The sequence below is a fragment of the Zalophus californianus genome, chromosome 1, assembly GCF_009762305.2.
Source record: "Zalophus californianus isolate mZalCal1 chromosome 1, mZalCal1.pri.v2, whole genome shotgun sequence".
Taxonomy (NCBI): domain Eukaryota; kingdom Metazoa; phylum Chordata; class Mammalia; order Carnivora; family Otariidae; genus Zalophus; species Zalophus californianus.
The window spans coordinates 15,653,038-15,670,276 of record NC_045595.1 but is presented as its reverse complement, the minus strand read 5'-3'; the positions used below and the strand labels follow the sequence as shown (position 1 = coordinate 15,670,276).

General features: G+C 41.4%; 1 protein-coding gene across 2 annotated transcripts in view; it reads right to left on the bottom strand.

Annotated features, from left to right (window-relative positions):
• Positions 1-17,239, bottom strand: part of SACM1L (SAC1 like phosphatidylinositide phosphatase) — a 56,849-nt gene that overhangs the window by 21,484 nt on the left and 18,126 nt on the right. Inside the window, exons 3-11 of one of the 2 annotated variants that reach the window (XM_027582989.2) lie at positions 16,732-16,806; positions 15,159-15,286; positions 12,812-12,961; positions 10,662-10,721; positions 9,743-9,776; positions 4,676-4,777; positions 2,501-2,586; positions 1,634-1,720; positions 846-914 (exon numbers count right to left, since the gene is read on the bottom strand). In XM_027582989.2, coding sequence (XP_027438790.1) covers positions 846-914; positions 1,634-1,720; positions 2,501-2,586; positions 4,676-4,777; positions 9,743-9,776; positions 10,662-10,721; positions 12,812-12,961; positions 15,159-15,286; positions 16,732-16,806 — 791 coding nt within the window. The remainder of the gene's footprint in view (positions 1-845; positions 915-1,633; positions 1,721-2,500; positions 2,587-4,675; positions 4,778-9,742; positions 9,777-10,661; positions 10,722-12,811; positions 12,962-15,158; positions 15,287-16,731; positions 16,807-17,239) is intronic. The other variant, XM_027582990.2, reaches the window with a different exon arrangement.

Sequence of the window (17,239 nt, the reverse complement as noted above, 5' to 3'; positions counted from 1 at the left end):
GATGTCCAATAAGCACATGAAAAGATGTTCAACATCACTAGTCACTAGAAAAATGCAAATCAAAACTACAATGACACACCACTCCGTGCCCATAAAGATGGCTATAATCAAAAAAACGTTAACAAAATGAATCCTGAAAATAACAAGTGCTGGCAAGGATGTGGAGAAAGCGGAACCCAGGTGCACTGCGGTGGGAATGTAAAATGTAGCCACTGTGAACAACAGTAGTGGTTCCTTAAAAAGTTAAACCTAGAATCACCATATGATCCAACAATTCAACTTCTAGGTATAGCCCTAAAAGAACTGAAAGCAGGGACTCAAATGGATACCTGCACACCAATGTTCAGAGCGGCATTATTCACAATAACTAGAATGTAGAAACAACCCATGTCCATCGACAGATAAATGGATAAACAAAATATGGAACATACAAAGGAATGTTATCCAGTCTTCACAATGAATGAAATTTTGATACATGCTGTAACGTGGACAGACCTTAAAAACATCAAGCTCGGTGAAATAAGCAAGACCCAAAGGAATCAGTATTATACGATCCCCTTACGTGGTAAATCTAGAATAGGAAAATTTATATAGACAGAAAGTAGAACGGTTACCAGGGGTTGAGGGGAGAGGAATAATAGGAAGTTACTGTTTAGTGGACACTGAGTTTCTGTTTGGCGTGACGAAAAGTTCTGGAAATGGTCTAATGGTGACAGTTGCACGACACTGTAAAATACTTTAATGACACTGAACTGCACACTTCAAAATAGTTAAAATGGTAAATGTTAATATTTTTTTACATGTTTTTTGTTTTGTTCCCCCCAAGAAACATGTAAGAAACATACCAGATTGATTATTACTTGTTTTCCATAAATAATTACTTGTGAATCAAAATGCCTTTGGAAACCATCCATCTAGAAAGAGAAAATAATTATACACTTTACCAAATTACACTATATTTATAAAACTTTTTAAAGTATCTCCTGGGGCGCCTGGGTGGCTGTCATTAAGCGTCTGCCTTCGGCTCAGGTCATGGTCCCGGGGTCCTGAGATCGAGCCCCGCATCGGGCTCCCTGCTCCGCGGGAAGCCTGCTTCTCCCTCTCCCACTCCCCCTGCTTGTGTTCCCTCTCTCGCTGTCTCTCTCTCTCTCTCTCTCTCTGTCAAATAAATAAATAAAATTAAAAAAATAAAGTATCTCCTTAAATGTCCTGTTTGTATATTCAAGAGAATGACACTAGGATTGGGACCAGGTCTTCAAGATATTCTAAATACCATGTAGTAAGCAGCAATTACAAGCCATTGTTCTGAGCTACAATACCATACTTTAAATCTGAGCACGACCTCAAACAGAATACACTAAAGACTCTAAAACAGCATGAAGCTGCAAATCTTACAAGATCTCTAAAATCTATATTTGCCATGCTGTCCAATCATCTGCTAGTTTCCCGCATTTCCAACGTGCCATCTCTACAGTCTTTGGGTCAGAGGTTCACTAGGTGCCAGATTCAAGCAGAATGGCTACAGAGATGCTGGATTCTGACTCGTGAGGAATAACTACATGTTCCACATGCAAACTATAATGCCATGAAGCTCCTATTTTTAGCCAATGAAAAAAGCACAGAAGATACTCACATGATTGGCTACTTTGTTGATTAGTGGCTGTGGTTTGTACTTGAGGTTTGGTCTTTGAGACCAGAAAACTGGTATTGATCCTCGAGTCTAAAAGAAAAGAGAGAAATATGAAAAGAAACATACACATTAACTTGTTTCTCTCATCAAAGGAAAAAACATAAATACAACCTACCAACTACGAAAGGAATCTGTGTAGGCCTACTCCTAAAGTTCCGATTCTGTGGGAATACATTTGGAAAGGACTTTTACCTCCTGATTTTATATACATGTGTACTACTTGGGTAGTAAACAGTTCTGTGTTTCCCCTAAACTCCAAAATAAACCAATTTATCTATAAGCAATTAAGTTATGTCTGTTATATAATCCGCTATGATGATGAAATTAGAAAACTGCTTTATTCATTCTCAAATGAGTCTATTTATGAACTTACAAATATGTTGAGCCACCACTGCTCTGGGGCAGCAAGTGACCCAGAACTCCGTAAGGAGGCAACAAGCGCCAGACTGTCCCCCAAAGGAGTGCAAGGCGGGTAAAGCCTTCACAAGCTGGCTTCCGTCCCATCATCACTGCCTTGAAGAAGTCAAGGGGGTGAAGCGGAGAGGTGGCTCCACGTCCCTAACCCTCGGACCTCCTCCCCTCCCCTCTCCATAGGGATTTAATTAATTCAAGGGCAGGAAATGTGGGCAGGTGAGTGCCAGGTTAAACGAGTAGCTTTGTTCTGAGGGAACTTTCCCCACATCGTAGACAACGAATGGTATTACTTTAAAAAGCAGGGGAGCAGAGGGAAATTTCAACACCAGGGCAGAAAATTATGGTGGAAGCAGAGGAGGCAAGCTGGCTGGCCGCCTCACAGACACATCCACTTGCCTGTACAAATGAGGCCCTGCTCCCGTTGTAGTGCACGATTTGTTCTGTTTCTACAAAGTTAGCAGCATGGCCTTCAGAATCAATTCCTAAATCGAAAAAAAAAGTCAAAGTTAACTCGATTTGTTACATGAGAAACACATCAGAAACTCATCAATTCAGTTTAACTTGGAAAGAATTAAGTCAGTTCAAATTAGTGGAAAAGTACTTGTAAAAATAAATTTCAAATGCATGGTACACCATCTGAAAGCTAACAGAACCTCACTCATTACAACAGGCTTAAGGCGGAGTATTAAGGACCTATTAATAAACAGATGAAGTTGGTTCCTGTTTAATATATGAATTGTTTATACATATACAATTCCTCTAAAACAGTTTCTCAAACTTGAAAAATATTTTCAAGAAAAAGTCATCCTCAAGGACCTCTGAGAGTATGCCCATAGATACCAGTTTGAAAAACACTATTTTGAAAGTTAAAACCATTAAACACAATATTAAATGGAAATGTGGGTCATTATGTTAACAATATTTTGTTGTAATAAGGCAAATGGTCTGGCAGATGCTTACAATGATTTCAATTATCAAAATAAAAGCACAAAAATTGTATGATCCTAGAATTCTTGTAACTCCATGAACATACCCACAAAGCCTTGTTTGAAAAACACTGTTCTCAAGTGTTTAGCCTTAATATTGGTTAGTCCTTTCAATTATTTGAGCAATCCTCTACAATCCTGTTCACATAATCTACTTTTATACGAAAAACTTGCAGAGGCAACTTTCAAGCTAGTCCCTGACTCAAATTACTAAATTACCATCAAGAAATCAATAGATTCTTTTAACCACCTCAAATATTTCTTAACATCCTTTCTATCTGATCTATTTCTCAAATATAACATGTTGAGGTGAGGTAGGTGGTTTTGTTAATAGCGACGGGGACAAAATTACTGAGTCAAATCAGCAATGAAATGCTTTCTCAAAACCTTCTAAAATTACTTGCCAGAAGCATCTTATACTTGGGTTCTTTCCATTAATTCTCATTAAGGAATATTTTAGAAGTCAGAGTGAGATTGGTGTGCATGGGGGTGGGGATACAGGGAGGGAGGGAAGGAGAGAAGGGGGGGCGGGGGCTAGGTGGGGAGGCAGACCTTTATGAAACGATTTTCAAGATATATGAAATTCAAAAAACAGAAAAAAACCAAGGGGCAAGAAAATGTGCTCAGTATACAACCAATGTTCACAAAAGGGGGAGGAGAACACACAACTGTAAAAGCATTAAAAAATGATCTGGAAGGATAAATAAGTTAACAACTGAGTAAGACGCAGCAGATGGGCCAAAAGCCCAGAAATATTTTTAATGGCACATCTCTTTATATTTCTTGATACCTGAACTATGTGAACGCATTACCTATTCAAAAATTTAATTAAGAATATGTCTCCATCCAAGAAAATCTAGTTATGAAGGAGTCACTAATTCTAATTCTGCTTCTGTGATCTTGGCCAGGTCACTTACTAAAATGTCCTTCTTCTGCTATATCACCTGTAATAAGGGAATAAGCTTTACAACTTCGTGGCCCAAAACTTCTACAATTTATCTAATGGCCCACAGGATTTTCTTACAAAAAAAAGAAAGAAAAAAAGAAAATGGGAAGAGTTAGAAAAACTCCTTTTCATAATGCCAGTAATTTTTAATGCAGATTTTAAAAAGCTTGGTTTAAGTAAATTAACATGTCGCTAGGACAAATCCTGGGGAATAAATACTCAAAATGTAAACCTTTAAAGGTGAAGGCATAAAGTCAAATGTCTAGCTTTATGCCTGCAAAGAAACCAAGAGCAATAAAAGAAAACACTTTCTGCTATGAGTTTCTGATATGAAACTACAGAGTTCAACTGGCTTTCAGACATCCGGCAAACAACATGAACAATTCCTCTTAAAGCAGTAAGAAGCAGCCTATAGGGTCTCATTAATATCTGCCATGTAACTACAGAAACTGGAGTAAAGCCCAGAAAACCTACCTAATTATTATAATGAAGCAGGAGATAAATATTTAGTGAGGCTATCAAATGATAATGAAAACAAATAAAATACAAAAGGTTGCACTCACGTCACCGTATGACAAGGCATTAATTAGTGATAGATAAAACCCAGTACTGAATCACGCTGACAAAAATTAATCTCACCTCTTACATAATAGCGCACACCAGCTCTGAAACAACTCCTCCTCGAGATGAGAACCCAATCAAAGTATTTTCCATTAATAGAACACGAGTGCATAGTAATAACTTAGCTATGTTAAGAAAAATATAACATTTATAGAAATCATAGGTATTATTTCCAGATTACATTTGAACCCATTTACCCTAGCAAGAATGACTCCGTCTTTAAGAGAAAAACGAACCAAGAATGTACAATCTTTTTGGGTTCTTCATGAATGTTCACAAGCCTTTAATATTGTAATATTCGACTGTGAAGTTTGGTCAAGTCAGTAATCCTATAATGACATACGGACAGTATGTTTGAGTGGTTCGTTACATTGTTTCTATTTTAGAAACATGATTTCCTTTCCCTGCTATCCTCAGTCACTTTCTAAAAGTAAAACATTACCTACATCACCAAAAAAACTGTGCTTTGAATGAAAAACATAAATGTCAAGTAGTTTTGCCTTCAAATAAGAAATGGAAAAGGGGGGTGCGAGACTACTGCAATTAAAAAAAAAAACACAAAAATATATGTATAATTACAAATACAAATCAGCAATAACAGTTTGTATGCATATGAAGATTTACAGATCAAACTGTGATTTAAGGATCCAGAAACAAATTCTGACTCTACTTTGTCCTTGAAACAGGAAAAGTAAAAGTGAATATGAAAAAAAAAAGTATCTCCCCCAAAAGCTTTTCTTAATCTAAACGCATCTCCCTAACAACTAGTAAAGGTAGTACGCGCTATCCACCTGCTCACTCCCGCTCAGCAATGCAGCCTCTGGAGATGGCAAATCTCTTACATTCAAACAATGTTATTAGGAACTATAACAAATAGAAAAGAATACACAATGTATCTAAATATTTACAAAAAGAGCCATGTCTGGGGAGCTATTGCTTAATGGACTGAGAATTTCCAATAGGGGAGAAAGAAATGGCTTGGTGCTCTTCATACGACATTAGGAAGGTAATGCCACTTTCTAAACTGTACACTCAGAATTGATTAAAATAGCCAATTTCGGTTAAATATTGTCTGATCATAACAAAAATCACTGAACCTGTTCACACATCCGCCCCCACGCGCACCCCCGGCACCTCTGGAGCACTGAGAGCGGGCGCCCCTCCCCATCTAGCTCCCCTGCTGCCTGCCACGCGCGGCCCGCCATCCACTCAGTTCACCACTCCCTTGCTGGTCTTTCTAGTTTTGCCACTGAGCAAATTCCTAAAAGTAATTACACTGTATACGTCTTTTGGCTTGCCCACTTTGTTCAGCAGTACGTGCCTGGGGCTCCCTTGTTGCTGGGGCTGGATTCTATCCCATTCACAGCCTACACCAGTCTGTCCAGCTGACTGTCCAGGTTGTTTCCAGTTTTTGCTAGCAGAAAAGTGCCGCAAACAAACATCTTGGGGAGGTGGCTCTAAAGAGCTAGGAATAGTAGGTCACGGAGTAGATTCGTCATCTGATTTTATTAGGAAATGCCAAATTCTCCTAAGGAATTACTTTGACTTTTCATCTTTACCGCTTGATACTGTAACAGAAAGACAGGTTTCTTTTCACTCTCTCGATGGCCTTATCCTTCTTCCTTCCTCAATTTGTTTGGGTTTGCCCTGTGCTTATCTTTTATATGTAACACTTTTTTCTTAACACAACTTGAATCCTGCATTATAGAGCATAACAGCACGATAAATTATGTATCTATGAACCTCCCATCCAACTTCAGAACAGGACCAAAACCCTGAATCTAATTACTGTTACTTCTCCATCCAGTCTTCTTGCCCAGAAGCAGCAATTATTCTCAGGAGACCATACACCTGCCTTTTTAATTTCACCACTGGCAACCACAACTTAAAAACACGTGGCTCATGTTTGAGTTCTATAAAAACAGCACCATATCCTTGACAAGCTTCAGCCCTTGTTTATTTCCACCAGGACGTTCCATGCTTGGCCGGCGCGAGCCAGCAGACCACTCCTCCTCGGTGCTGTGTGCCATCTGCAAGGACCACACCACAAGAGCCCCGACTCTTCTCTGATGGAACTGATGGCGGTGGTTCCATCCAACTGTGGTGCTGTGAACACTCTTGCAAACACCCCCTGGTATAAACACATTGGGTATGCACAGGGGAAGTTCTGGTAAATTCACAAGAGAATGCCAAATCACTTTCAAAATGATGTTACTGAGGGACACTAACTAGCAATATGAATTTCTAATGATTCATCCTTCTCTTTGACCTGGGATCCCGAGACTTAACAATGACTCATCCTGAACTCCCAATTCACTTTTCTTTAAAACCCACAGCACTAGAGAAGAATCCAAGGCCATATTTATTCATTCATTCACCTATTTTGGGCGAGGGCACAAAGATGACTAAGATATGAGCCTGCCCTTAGAGAACTAAGTGGAGCACAGAATATGAGTGACTGCTTTATGAATCATTTCCTCGGATTATAAGAGAAATACATACACACTTTAAAGAACCCAGAAAGCATGAAAGGAACAAGAAAATAAAAATCATACAGCAGCCCATCACCATGATATCACTTTTACCATGTGAACAGATGTACTTCCGGTCTTTATCGATGAGTTACGCCCAGGGCCACGCGCTCGCACTTGGATGCCCATGCCACACCTTCTCAGCCTCCAACACTCCTCCCTCCTCCCACTCACCCAACTGACATGGTTTCCTGGTCCTCTGTGGAAATAAAAGCCATCCCCGTGTGCTCCTGCCACAGCTCTCTAACAACTGGCGTCCACATCCACGTGTCTGCTTCCCTTCCCGGCAGCGGAGGACCTGGGCACTAGACTCCACCTGTCGCACACTCGAGGACATCACTCCAGCACGTGACTGTGCTCTCCCCTTCTGCGAACCCTTCTCATCAGTCATATCCCCCATCTGGGGAGGAGAGTTGGGGGAGCAGGTACATAACCTCCCTGTCGAATGTTCACATTTAACCGCCCAGCACCCAATCAGCTGATTACCCCCTGTGCTTGCAGACAGTCCCTTCATTTGCTTGTGGGACACCACCCTCCCTTCGGTAGCTCCCCTCTTGCTCACTGCCCTTTGCTGGGTCACCTTCATTTCTCCTGTCCTGCAGTTCATTCGCACTGGTTCCCCCACTCTGTCCTCAATGAGGCCTACAGTCTGTGGCTTTACCTTCTAGAACTCCCTTCAGGCCATCTTCTTTCTCCAGGCCTTTTCTTTTCCCTAAATGCATTCCTTCCTTTGATGAGCTCATCAGCTTCGTGGCTTTAGATGCCACCTGTGCTCATCAGACAACTCTCAAACTTTATGTCTGCAACATGACCTTCCCTCATAAACTCCAATGCCGTTACTCCATCTGCTTCTGTGACATCTCGTCTTGGAAGCTAGAGCAATCTCAAGCTTAGCTGTCCCAATGGAACTCTGGATACTCTGGCCTCACCCCCACCTCCAGACTCTTCCACGCATCGATGGATGGCTTCCTTCCACTTACTCTGGCCAGAAACCTTAGATTCGTACTAAGCCCCCTTCGTCCATACCCCATGTACAATTTGTCAGAAAATTCTGTAAGCTCTACCTTCACGACAGATCTGGAACCTGACCATCTCCCCCACCATCACCGCTACCATCCTGGCCCCAGGCATCACCGCCTCTCACGCCTGAACTACTGCAACTGCCTCTGCCGTTAGTCCTTGTATTCTCCCGTGCTCACCTCTGGCCTGTTCTCCACACCGCTGTCAGAGTGAGCCTGCCTTACCGTGCCAAGCCTCCATTCGAAGCCCAAGTTTCTCATCACAGTTACAATACACACAGAGCCTACAAGGCCCTGCATAACCCAGACCCGGCTCCCTCCCTCAGGTGGCTCCCACCTCTCCCTTGTCCACATTCACGGCCTGGGCATGCTCCTGCCTCGAGGCCTCGGCTCCTGCTCATCTCCCTGTGTATACATCAAACACCGAAACTATGTTAACCAGAGGCTTATTTAAAGCTTTAGATTGAAAGCTAAATGAATGGATAGGCTGTTTCTAAAATCACCTAGAAAAAGTGTCCCAGAACTCATTTGATATTACTGTCCATTCACAAGCTCATTTTGGAAACACATACACACACACACACACACACACACACACAAAATTGGCCCGAACCCTTTAAAGCACTACCTAAATTCACAGCTTATTTTAGTCTTAGGAGAACTTGAAAATATTCCAGGGAGGGGAGGGAGATACAGAATAAACAAGAGCTTTTATTCCCAGCATTTCTGGTTTTTATTCTCCCACAAATGTGACAAATGTTTCCTCCGTATTTTTTTGCTTTTAGGTATAACAAGAATAATTTAAAGAAATCCTATCAACATAATGAACAAACAGATCACAGATGGTTTCTGTAATAAGCTTCTTGGGGGTTCTTAATACAAAGATCGCCTCGGTTTCTACAGGGAGAGCACAGTGCTGACTACAGGCGCTCGTTGGCTACCTGTCCTTTATCCGCCAGCTCACTCTGCTTCCCTGTCGCGGTAAGTTTTTAAACTGAACTTACAATTAGATGATGACTATTTGTTTTGCATCTGTACGGACTTTCCCCCTGCCCTAAGGATTATTCTTTGTGTACCATCTATTCCCATTTTTTTTGTGGCTATTTCAGATGACAAGTACGATTTTTAATTATAACTCTCCTCTCCACGTTGCTGGTCGCCCTAGTTCCTGAATCTAACTATTTTAAAGGAAAGGGGAACATTTCAATAGTCAGGTTCAAACTACTCTTGTTTATTGGTACAAAGTCTAATAAATACAAAAGTCTGCATGCTCCTTCTTTAAACCACCAGCCCCAGAACTCTTGAACAGAGAGAATAATTCAGTCTCAAGAGTTCATTTAAAAAAAAGGGGGGGGGTATTTATAACCAGTATTCTAAGATTTTATGTTAATGGGTTTGATTTTGTTATCAACAGCAATTTCTACTAATTCTAAAACACTCTCCTCATATGATTGAGACTGTTCCTAAATCTGCCTTGTACTAATACTGGACTAAGGAATGCCAGACAACTGGAGAGTGACACTGTGAAAGGATACAGCCGTGTAATACCGGGAGCGCAAACCGATGGACCTGAAATGGAGAGAGACAGGACATTGACGAATACATATGCTCTTCAAATAAAAAGAAGCACTGCATAAAACATACTTCTACTATATAAAAATATTTGTGTGTTATGGAGGTAACATGCAAATACAACAAGGTATCAAGCTTATGGGTAACTTATTTTTTTTTTAAAGGTCTCTCACGTACCCTGATCTTTCCAATTAAAGCACAATTGAAGCATGTGATGCAATCATTCGGGCTTAAGTGTTCAGGTTTTGGAACACTAATAAAACTGCATGAAGCTGCCAAACATCTACCTCCCTCCCCGTCCCTCTTCGCCTACAGCAACTTCACTGCTCCAGGAAAAAGAGAGACCCATGCTAGCTGTTTGCAGCTCAAACTACTTTTCCAAAAGAAGCAAAGCAAATGACAAGAAATAAAGACACTAAGCAAATTTATGTACCTAGATTTGATATGCTATGCTTCTCAGCTGGGCCTTCCTGCTCCCCTGTCATTTGTACAAACTAAGGACAGAGGAAGATGATGACATCCATGCATGTCTCTCTTGGGTAACTGAGGACAAATGCAGAGCTCTGCATTGTCCTGGGGCTCCTCATTTCTCCACTACTGACAGACCAAGACCCCTTCTCTCTTGCTCACAGAAAGCAATGTATTTTTATTTAAGTATTTCTTCTTTTTTAAGGCTTCCATGGGAGATCAGAGTAAAATAATTGGGTTTCTTCAAACCAGAACAATGCGAGGACGCAAACCTATCAAAGCTTATAAGTTATAAACTGAGTTAAATGAGAAGTATTTACCAAAATCCCTGGTGATTAGGCAGCCATTTTACATATGTATTCAATTAGAACTTGGACTGTAACAAATAAGCAGGTTTTATTTAGTGTCCATTACCTCTGGCTGGGCAGAGAGTTCTCTTAGAAGATGACCATTCCATACAAACCGCTGATCTGCCTGAGAAAGAAGATTTAAAATTAATCAAGTATCGCCTGCCAACCTGAGTTTCTACAGACGAAAACTCTCAACAATCAATGTCTCCACCTGGTGGCTACACACAGGTCTTCCCCTCAAATCCGCCCCTCCTCCTGGTGTCCCGTCCCACTGGCTCAGGCCAGTGCTGTGGGTCCAGGCAGAAACCTGGGAGTCCTCTGGGGTCTTTCTTTCTTTCTTTTTTTTTTTTTTTTTTTGAAGATTTTAAAGAGAGACACAGCGAGAGAGGGAACACAAGCGGGGGAATGGGAGAGGGAGAAGCAGGCCTCCCGCCAAGCAGGGAGCCTGATGTGGGGCTTGATCCCAGCACTCTGGGATCATGACCTGAGCTGAAGGCAGACGCTTAATGACTGAGCCACCCAGGCGCCCTGGGGTCTTTCTCTCATCTGTAGTCAACTGCCAAGTCCTAAATCTCCTTCCAAATCCGCCCCCTCTCCTATGTCCCTGCTCCCACGGCCCCAACTAGCACTCGACTCCAGCCTAACTACTATGGGCAGCTTCCCCGGATAGTCTTGGCCTTGCCCCTGCCACCCACCCCTCCACATGCTGCCAGCAAGAGCTCTCCAACATGACCTGTCTCCTGTCTACTGGGAATTCTTTACTGGCTCGCTGTCACCTAAAGAACACACCTCTGCATGTGGCAGCCCCTACATTAACTGCCGGAGGGCGTCTCTGACTTTCAAACTATAAATACAGGAGACGTTCCCTCAACAACACAGGAGATTAACTGGCTCGCCATTCTCTTTACAAAACACACGGACTGCCACTCCCCCATGCTTGTCCCCAGCTGAGAGTCCCAGGAGCAGCCACAACCAGCCTCAGGGCACACTTCCCAGTGCATGTGTGTGCTCCCAATCGCCTGCACATATTAGTAGTCATCATTACATAATCAAACTCAATGCCTTACACATCAATGAGACAAGAGACATTTGATAAACAAATGGAGGATGCAGCACAGCAACTGCTTAAAAAAAAAAAAAAGCAACTGTCTCTGTAGTTAAAAGCCAAACTGCTTGATTGCTTAGCTTACATCTAAATTTACATCCAAGTCTCATATAATTTTACTAGATTAGAGTATAAAATCTTAAAAGAGCCAGTCAACTAAAATATTGATTTAGGGTGAACCATATGAAATTATCGTTCAAGTCAAAAATGGTCAATTACTGGCAATTTCATAGGGTCTAGCCTAACAGGTAACAGACAGCAACCTTTAAAATTCTGTCTGCCCCCTAAACACAGCTAAGGTTTGTTACTAAAATATCCCGGCAGCAATTATCCAGGTTCCTGAACAGCAGGAATTTTAGGATGATATCATTTGAGACCTAGTTTTAAAGATACACTCATATTTTAAAAAGGGCGGGGGGCAAAATAACAACAAAAAAAACCCACCTTAAATCAATATTTTTCAAGTTCTTACATTAGTAAGTTCTTACTTTTCTCGTTGTAAAAACTATAAATAGCACCACTGCAGAAAGAATATCGCATGTTGGCACGTTCATTTTTTAAGGATTATTACGCTGTTAACGTTAGTAACTGTTATACTGCAGAACATTGAAAGCCAGGAAACTACCAGCATGTCTGCTTATTTTTTTTTTTTAAGATTTTATTTATTTGACAGAGAGAGACACAGCGAGAGAGAAGAAACACAAGCAGGGGGAGTGGGAGAGGGAGAAGCAGGCTTCCTGCAGAGCAGGAAGCCCGATGCGGGGATCGATCCCAGGACCCTGCGATCATGACCTGAGCTGAAGGCAGACGCTTAATGACTGAGCCACCCAGGTGCCCCGCAGCATGTCTGTTTAGACAGATTTCTCAATTCTTACACCACTGGTTCTCAGTCCTGTCTGGGTCACATATACAGATTCTGGGATCCTGAATTTGCACTTATGACGGACACTGAGAACACGGTGTGTTTTCAACCCCACATGTGAGTCTGGCATAGCCAGGATTGCAAAAAAAATCAATAAATAATATTTTTATGGATGACATGGAGGTATGTCCCTTTAAAAAAGAAACAAACCCCAAAATAAGTAAAAATAGCTGAAGATGAAGCTTACCCTTTCCAAGAGACTCATTTCTTGGAATTCCGGACTGGTGTTGGACAGCCGCTGCAAAGTATGGGTCAAATCATATGTCGTTGAGAAGTAAAACCCATCCACATTTAGGACGTGGTTTATCATCGCTAGGAAAGTTTTATTATCTTGTAACTGTAAACAAAGGGGAGGAAAACATCAGTCTTTCTCGTACTTGAAACAGAATCTGTCCAGATCTGTAAGCCGGCTGGCCCTGTTAAGTGCCAGTGGCACAGGACTGACAGAGGATGCTCACCATTTCCCCAGGACCTAGGCCAGCTCCTGACCGACGGAGGAGGTTCACTCAACAGCATGGGGTATTGTTACATTAACTGCCGGGATAGAACTCCTGCCCTTTAGTTTTTCTCTAATGGGCAGAAATTTAACAAAACATCACCGCCTTATGTGATGACTTCCCACACGCCAGACCCTTTAGAGACTCTCTTTCATCCTCACAACAAACCTTGCAGTTTAGTGTTAATTACTCTCATTTGACAAGTGAAAAACATAAAGTCATGAGAGGCCCGATAACACAGCAAGGAAATAACAAGGGAATAATACCATCCTCATTCCTAAGAAACTTTACTGGGCTGGATGGGAACTAAATTCTTTTTTAAAATGCAAAGTTAAAAAGAAAAGTCCAGTAAAATAATACTTCTCTTTATTTTCTGATAATCATTTTAGCTGGCCTTCCCAATGAATACTGGGACATTTACTTTTATCCTTGCTTTAAGAAACAACTGATAGGGGCGCCTGGGTGGCTCAGTTGGTTAAGCGACTGCCTTCGGCTCAGGTCATGATCCTGGAGTCCCGGGATCGAGTCCCGCATCGGGCTCGGCAGGGAGTCGGCTTCTCCCTCTGACCCTCTTCCCTCTCGTGCTCTCTGTCTCTCATTCTCTCTCTCTCAAATAAATAAATAAACTCTTTAAAAAAAAAAAAAAGAACTGATAATGTTTGGTCATGTTTAATGATTATCAAATGATTAACATATTAATCTACCTGTTACAAATCTACATATTACAAAATTTTTAATTTGGGCTCAGACATATATTTATTTATTTTAGAACAAAAGGTACAAAGCATATGTAGAGGGCAATGTTAAAATTAGTTGCATGGCCTGACAACCAAGTATAGCAATCAAGAAAAAACTGTTCAAGTAAATAATACTGGGCTAGTAAATAAATACAACCATTTTTATTGCCTTAAATACCATGTCTTATAGGGGTGAATATATTGATCTATGGAATATCTTTTCTATGCCCTGGCCAATTGCCATACACCTTTCTTTTTTCTTTTTAAAGATTTATTTATCTATTTAAGAGAGAGAGAAAGAGCGAGCATGAGCAAATCCCTGAGTGTGGAGCCCAATGCCAGGCTCCATCACAGGGCCCTGAGATCATGACCTGAGCCAAAACCAAGAGTCAGACGCTCAACTGAGCCACCCACGTACCCCTAATTGTTGTATCTTATCCTTACGCCTTATCCTTGGCACTCTCAAGGTCATGGAATACCCCAGAGAGTTCCTTTCCTGTGAAGTGTGTCACTGGTATCACTTCCTCTGGGACATCTTCAACCTTCTCATCACAACCACTTCATCATGGATGTCGAGAAGTTCACCCTCACTAAGACCCCTGGCTGCGGACCTGTGGAGGGCGAAGGCCGGCATTCCCAGGGTCAGCCGCAACTTCTGTACCCCACTCATGTTCAATGCGAACTTCCCTTCAAGAGCTGCTGCTTTTTTGTTCCTTTGCCCTCCAGCTTGCTGCACTAATCCTTGACTTCATATACCATGGTAACTGAAACTGAACCCGCTTTGTTGGGGGACTGCATTCCCTAATACCTGAACCAGGGTAACTAAAAACTGTGTACAGGAATCGTGCTAAGGGGGGGCAGCCGCTGGGATATAAACACACACTGCTGTTCACATGTGGCAAACGCAAAGAGAACTTTTTCTCTGGACAAAGAGGGAACGAAATGGGATCAGTGGTCAAAGGTATCTATATTTTATTTCTTTACAAAAAGGATATGAAGTTAATTCTGGTTGCTGGATACTGGGGCTTTTTCTGTTTGTCCTTTCCTCTACATATGAAATTTCAAAACTTAAGAACTTGAGTCAGTTTTTAAAAAAGCAAACCAAGAACAATAAATACAGGACTTTTAGAAAGCACGTTTTCCGGCCAGGTGTAAAGGTGTGTAGAGGAACCTTGCTCGCTGGGCTGCTGAAATCATTAGGCTTAAAAGAAATCCGTCCAATCTTCGTGCTGCCGCCCCCGCTGCCGCCCCCACGGGACTGCGTCAGCTTTTGTGATTCATAAGTGATTCCAGTTCTTACCTGAATATCAGTTAAGTGCAACATCGTCTTCTTATAAGAAAGGATGTCAAAATCTGTTGCTTTCCAGATTACATGATTGAAAAATTCACCTACTTTTGTCTTTTTGGTAATAACAATTAGATAATTACCTGCAAAAATCAAAGCCACACACAACATAAACATAAAAGAGGCAACTCTAAAGCCAACAGTAGCACTCGGCACCATTTAAGCTCCACAGGCAGCAGAGTGAGACCGCACAGTGCCGTACACATAAAAGGCCCATAACTTTTTTTTAAAGGAAACCTTAGGATTTATGAATAGAAAGAATAGTGTATTTAGAAAAGTTCCTACTGAAAGGTCAAATCTTTTCTCAAAAAAACAAAAGCAAAAGCAGTGATCTTAGCAGATGCAGAGCAAAGTCAGAAAACGCTTCTTTCTCTCTCCTGCCATCCCCAAGGCACACTGGCCTCTGCTAATGCATTTCCCAGCATGTAGCACAGAGCATCATGTGTCATGAGATCTGACCACTGCGGGAGAGGTAATGTCCCATCTACACCACCCCTATGGCCTCCATGTCACTTTAAGTGGTAGAGAAATGTGCTGGGGCAATATAACTAACTGGTCACTGCAACATCACAAAGATGAACAGTCCAGAACTAAGAAGGTATCACAGTGCTACGAGTAATACCCCAACCGTGATCCTAGCCGCCGCCTCCTCCCACAAATAAAACAGGGTAAGCCTTTACCACTAAATTAATTCTTAAGATCCATTCAAGGCTCTACCCACAACTGCCCTTCCTGGAAGTCTTCCTACGTACACCTCTCTCCTGGAACTTGTCACATCGTACTACAGTGATTTACTACTTAAAATGCATCTTTCGGGCGCCTGGGTGGCTCAGATGGTTAAGCGTCTGCCTTCAGCTCAGGTCATGATCCCAGGGTCCTGGGATCGAGTCCCACATCGGGCTCCCTGCTCCTTGGGAGCCTGCTTCTCCCTCTGCTTCTCTCTCTCTCTCTGTTTCTCATGAATAAATAAATAAAATCTTTAAAAAAAAAAAAAAATGCATCTTTCACTAGACTGTAAACCGCAGGGAAAAAAGGGGCCTGGCATCTTCCATAACTCAGCATCTAGCACAACTGCCTGATGTTACAGGAACTTTTTTAAGTTCAATGAAATGAAATTTAGATAAACAAAATCAAGTGATTTTGTTAATAATAATTCAGAACCAGGTAACATTCTCTAAGATGCACCAGGTTATATTCAACCTCAATATGGGGCTGACGGTACAGAATACTCTGGTTCATCAGTGCATTAAAATGTTGTTTTAAATACTCTTAGAATTTATGAAGAAATGTCTAGTTGACTAGAGATTTCAACTCCAGTTGAAATAAAACCAAAAACAAAACTTTTTCAACAGAACCTCACGCTGATAGATTTTACCACTTGTCATTTGGAGTATGTCACTTTTAGAAATTAGTGACAAATATCTAACCTACAGATTTACTGCCTCAAGCACGATAGGAAGTATGCCTTCATTTTATACTGTGTCAATTTAATTACCTTCTTTGCCCATCTCAGCTTATTTTTTCTTACCTGCCACCAGATGGATCGTGCCCAGTATACCAAATATTGGTCTTGTAACAGCCGAAGGAGGAATATCTTTCTTGACTTTGAAAGGAAAAAAAAAAAGGAAAAGAAAAATCACATAGAAAAAGCTCACCGATACAAAAGGAGATTTAGTTTGACTTCTGTAGTCAGTTGAAAATCAATATGCATGATTTGTTCTAAGAAAGCAATAGTCCTTCATTAGTGCTAGACCTCCATTTTGGCAAAATATAAAATAAAGATGTCCCTGTGACATATAAAGGCCTCTGCCTGTCTAGAATAAGGTGCCCAAAGTAACATCCTTCAGCATCCTCATCAAGTAAATCGTGGGATACTTCTATGGTCATTTTTCAGTGAAACTTATTCAACCTCTTGCCAGAAACTAAGTCTGTGTCTACTTCAGAGAATTAGAAGGTTGATGGGGAGGAGGGCATGAATTTAATACCAACATGAAACTAAGGGAACATAAACAGACTTGCCCATCCACCTCTATCTA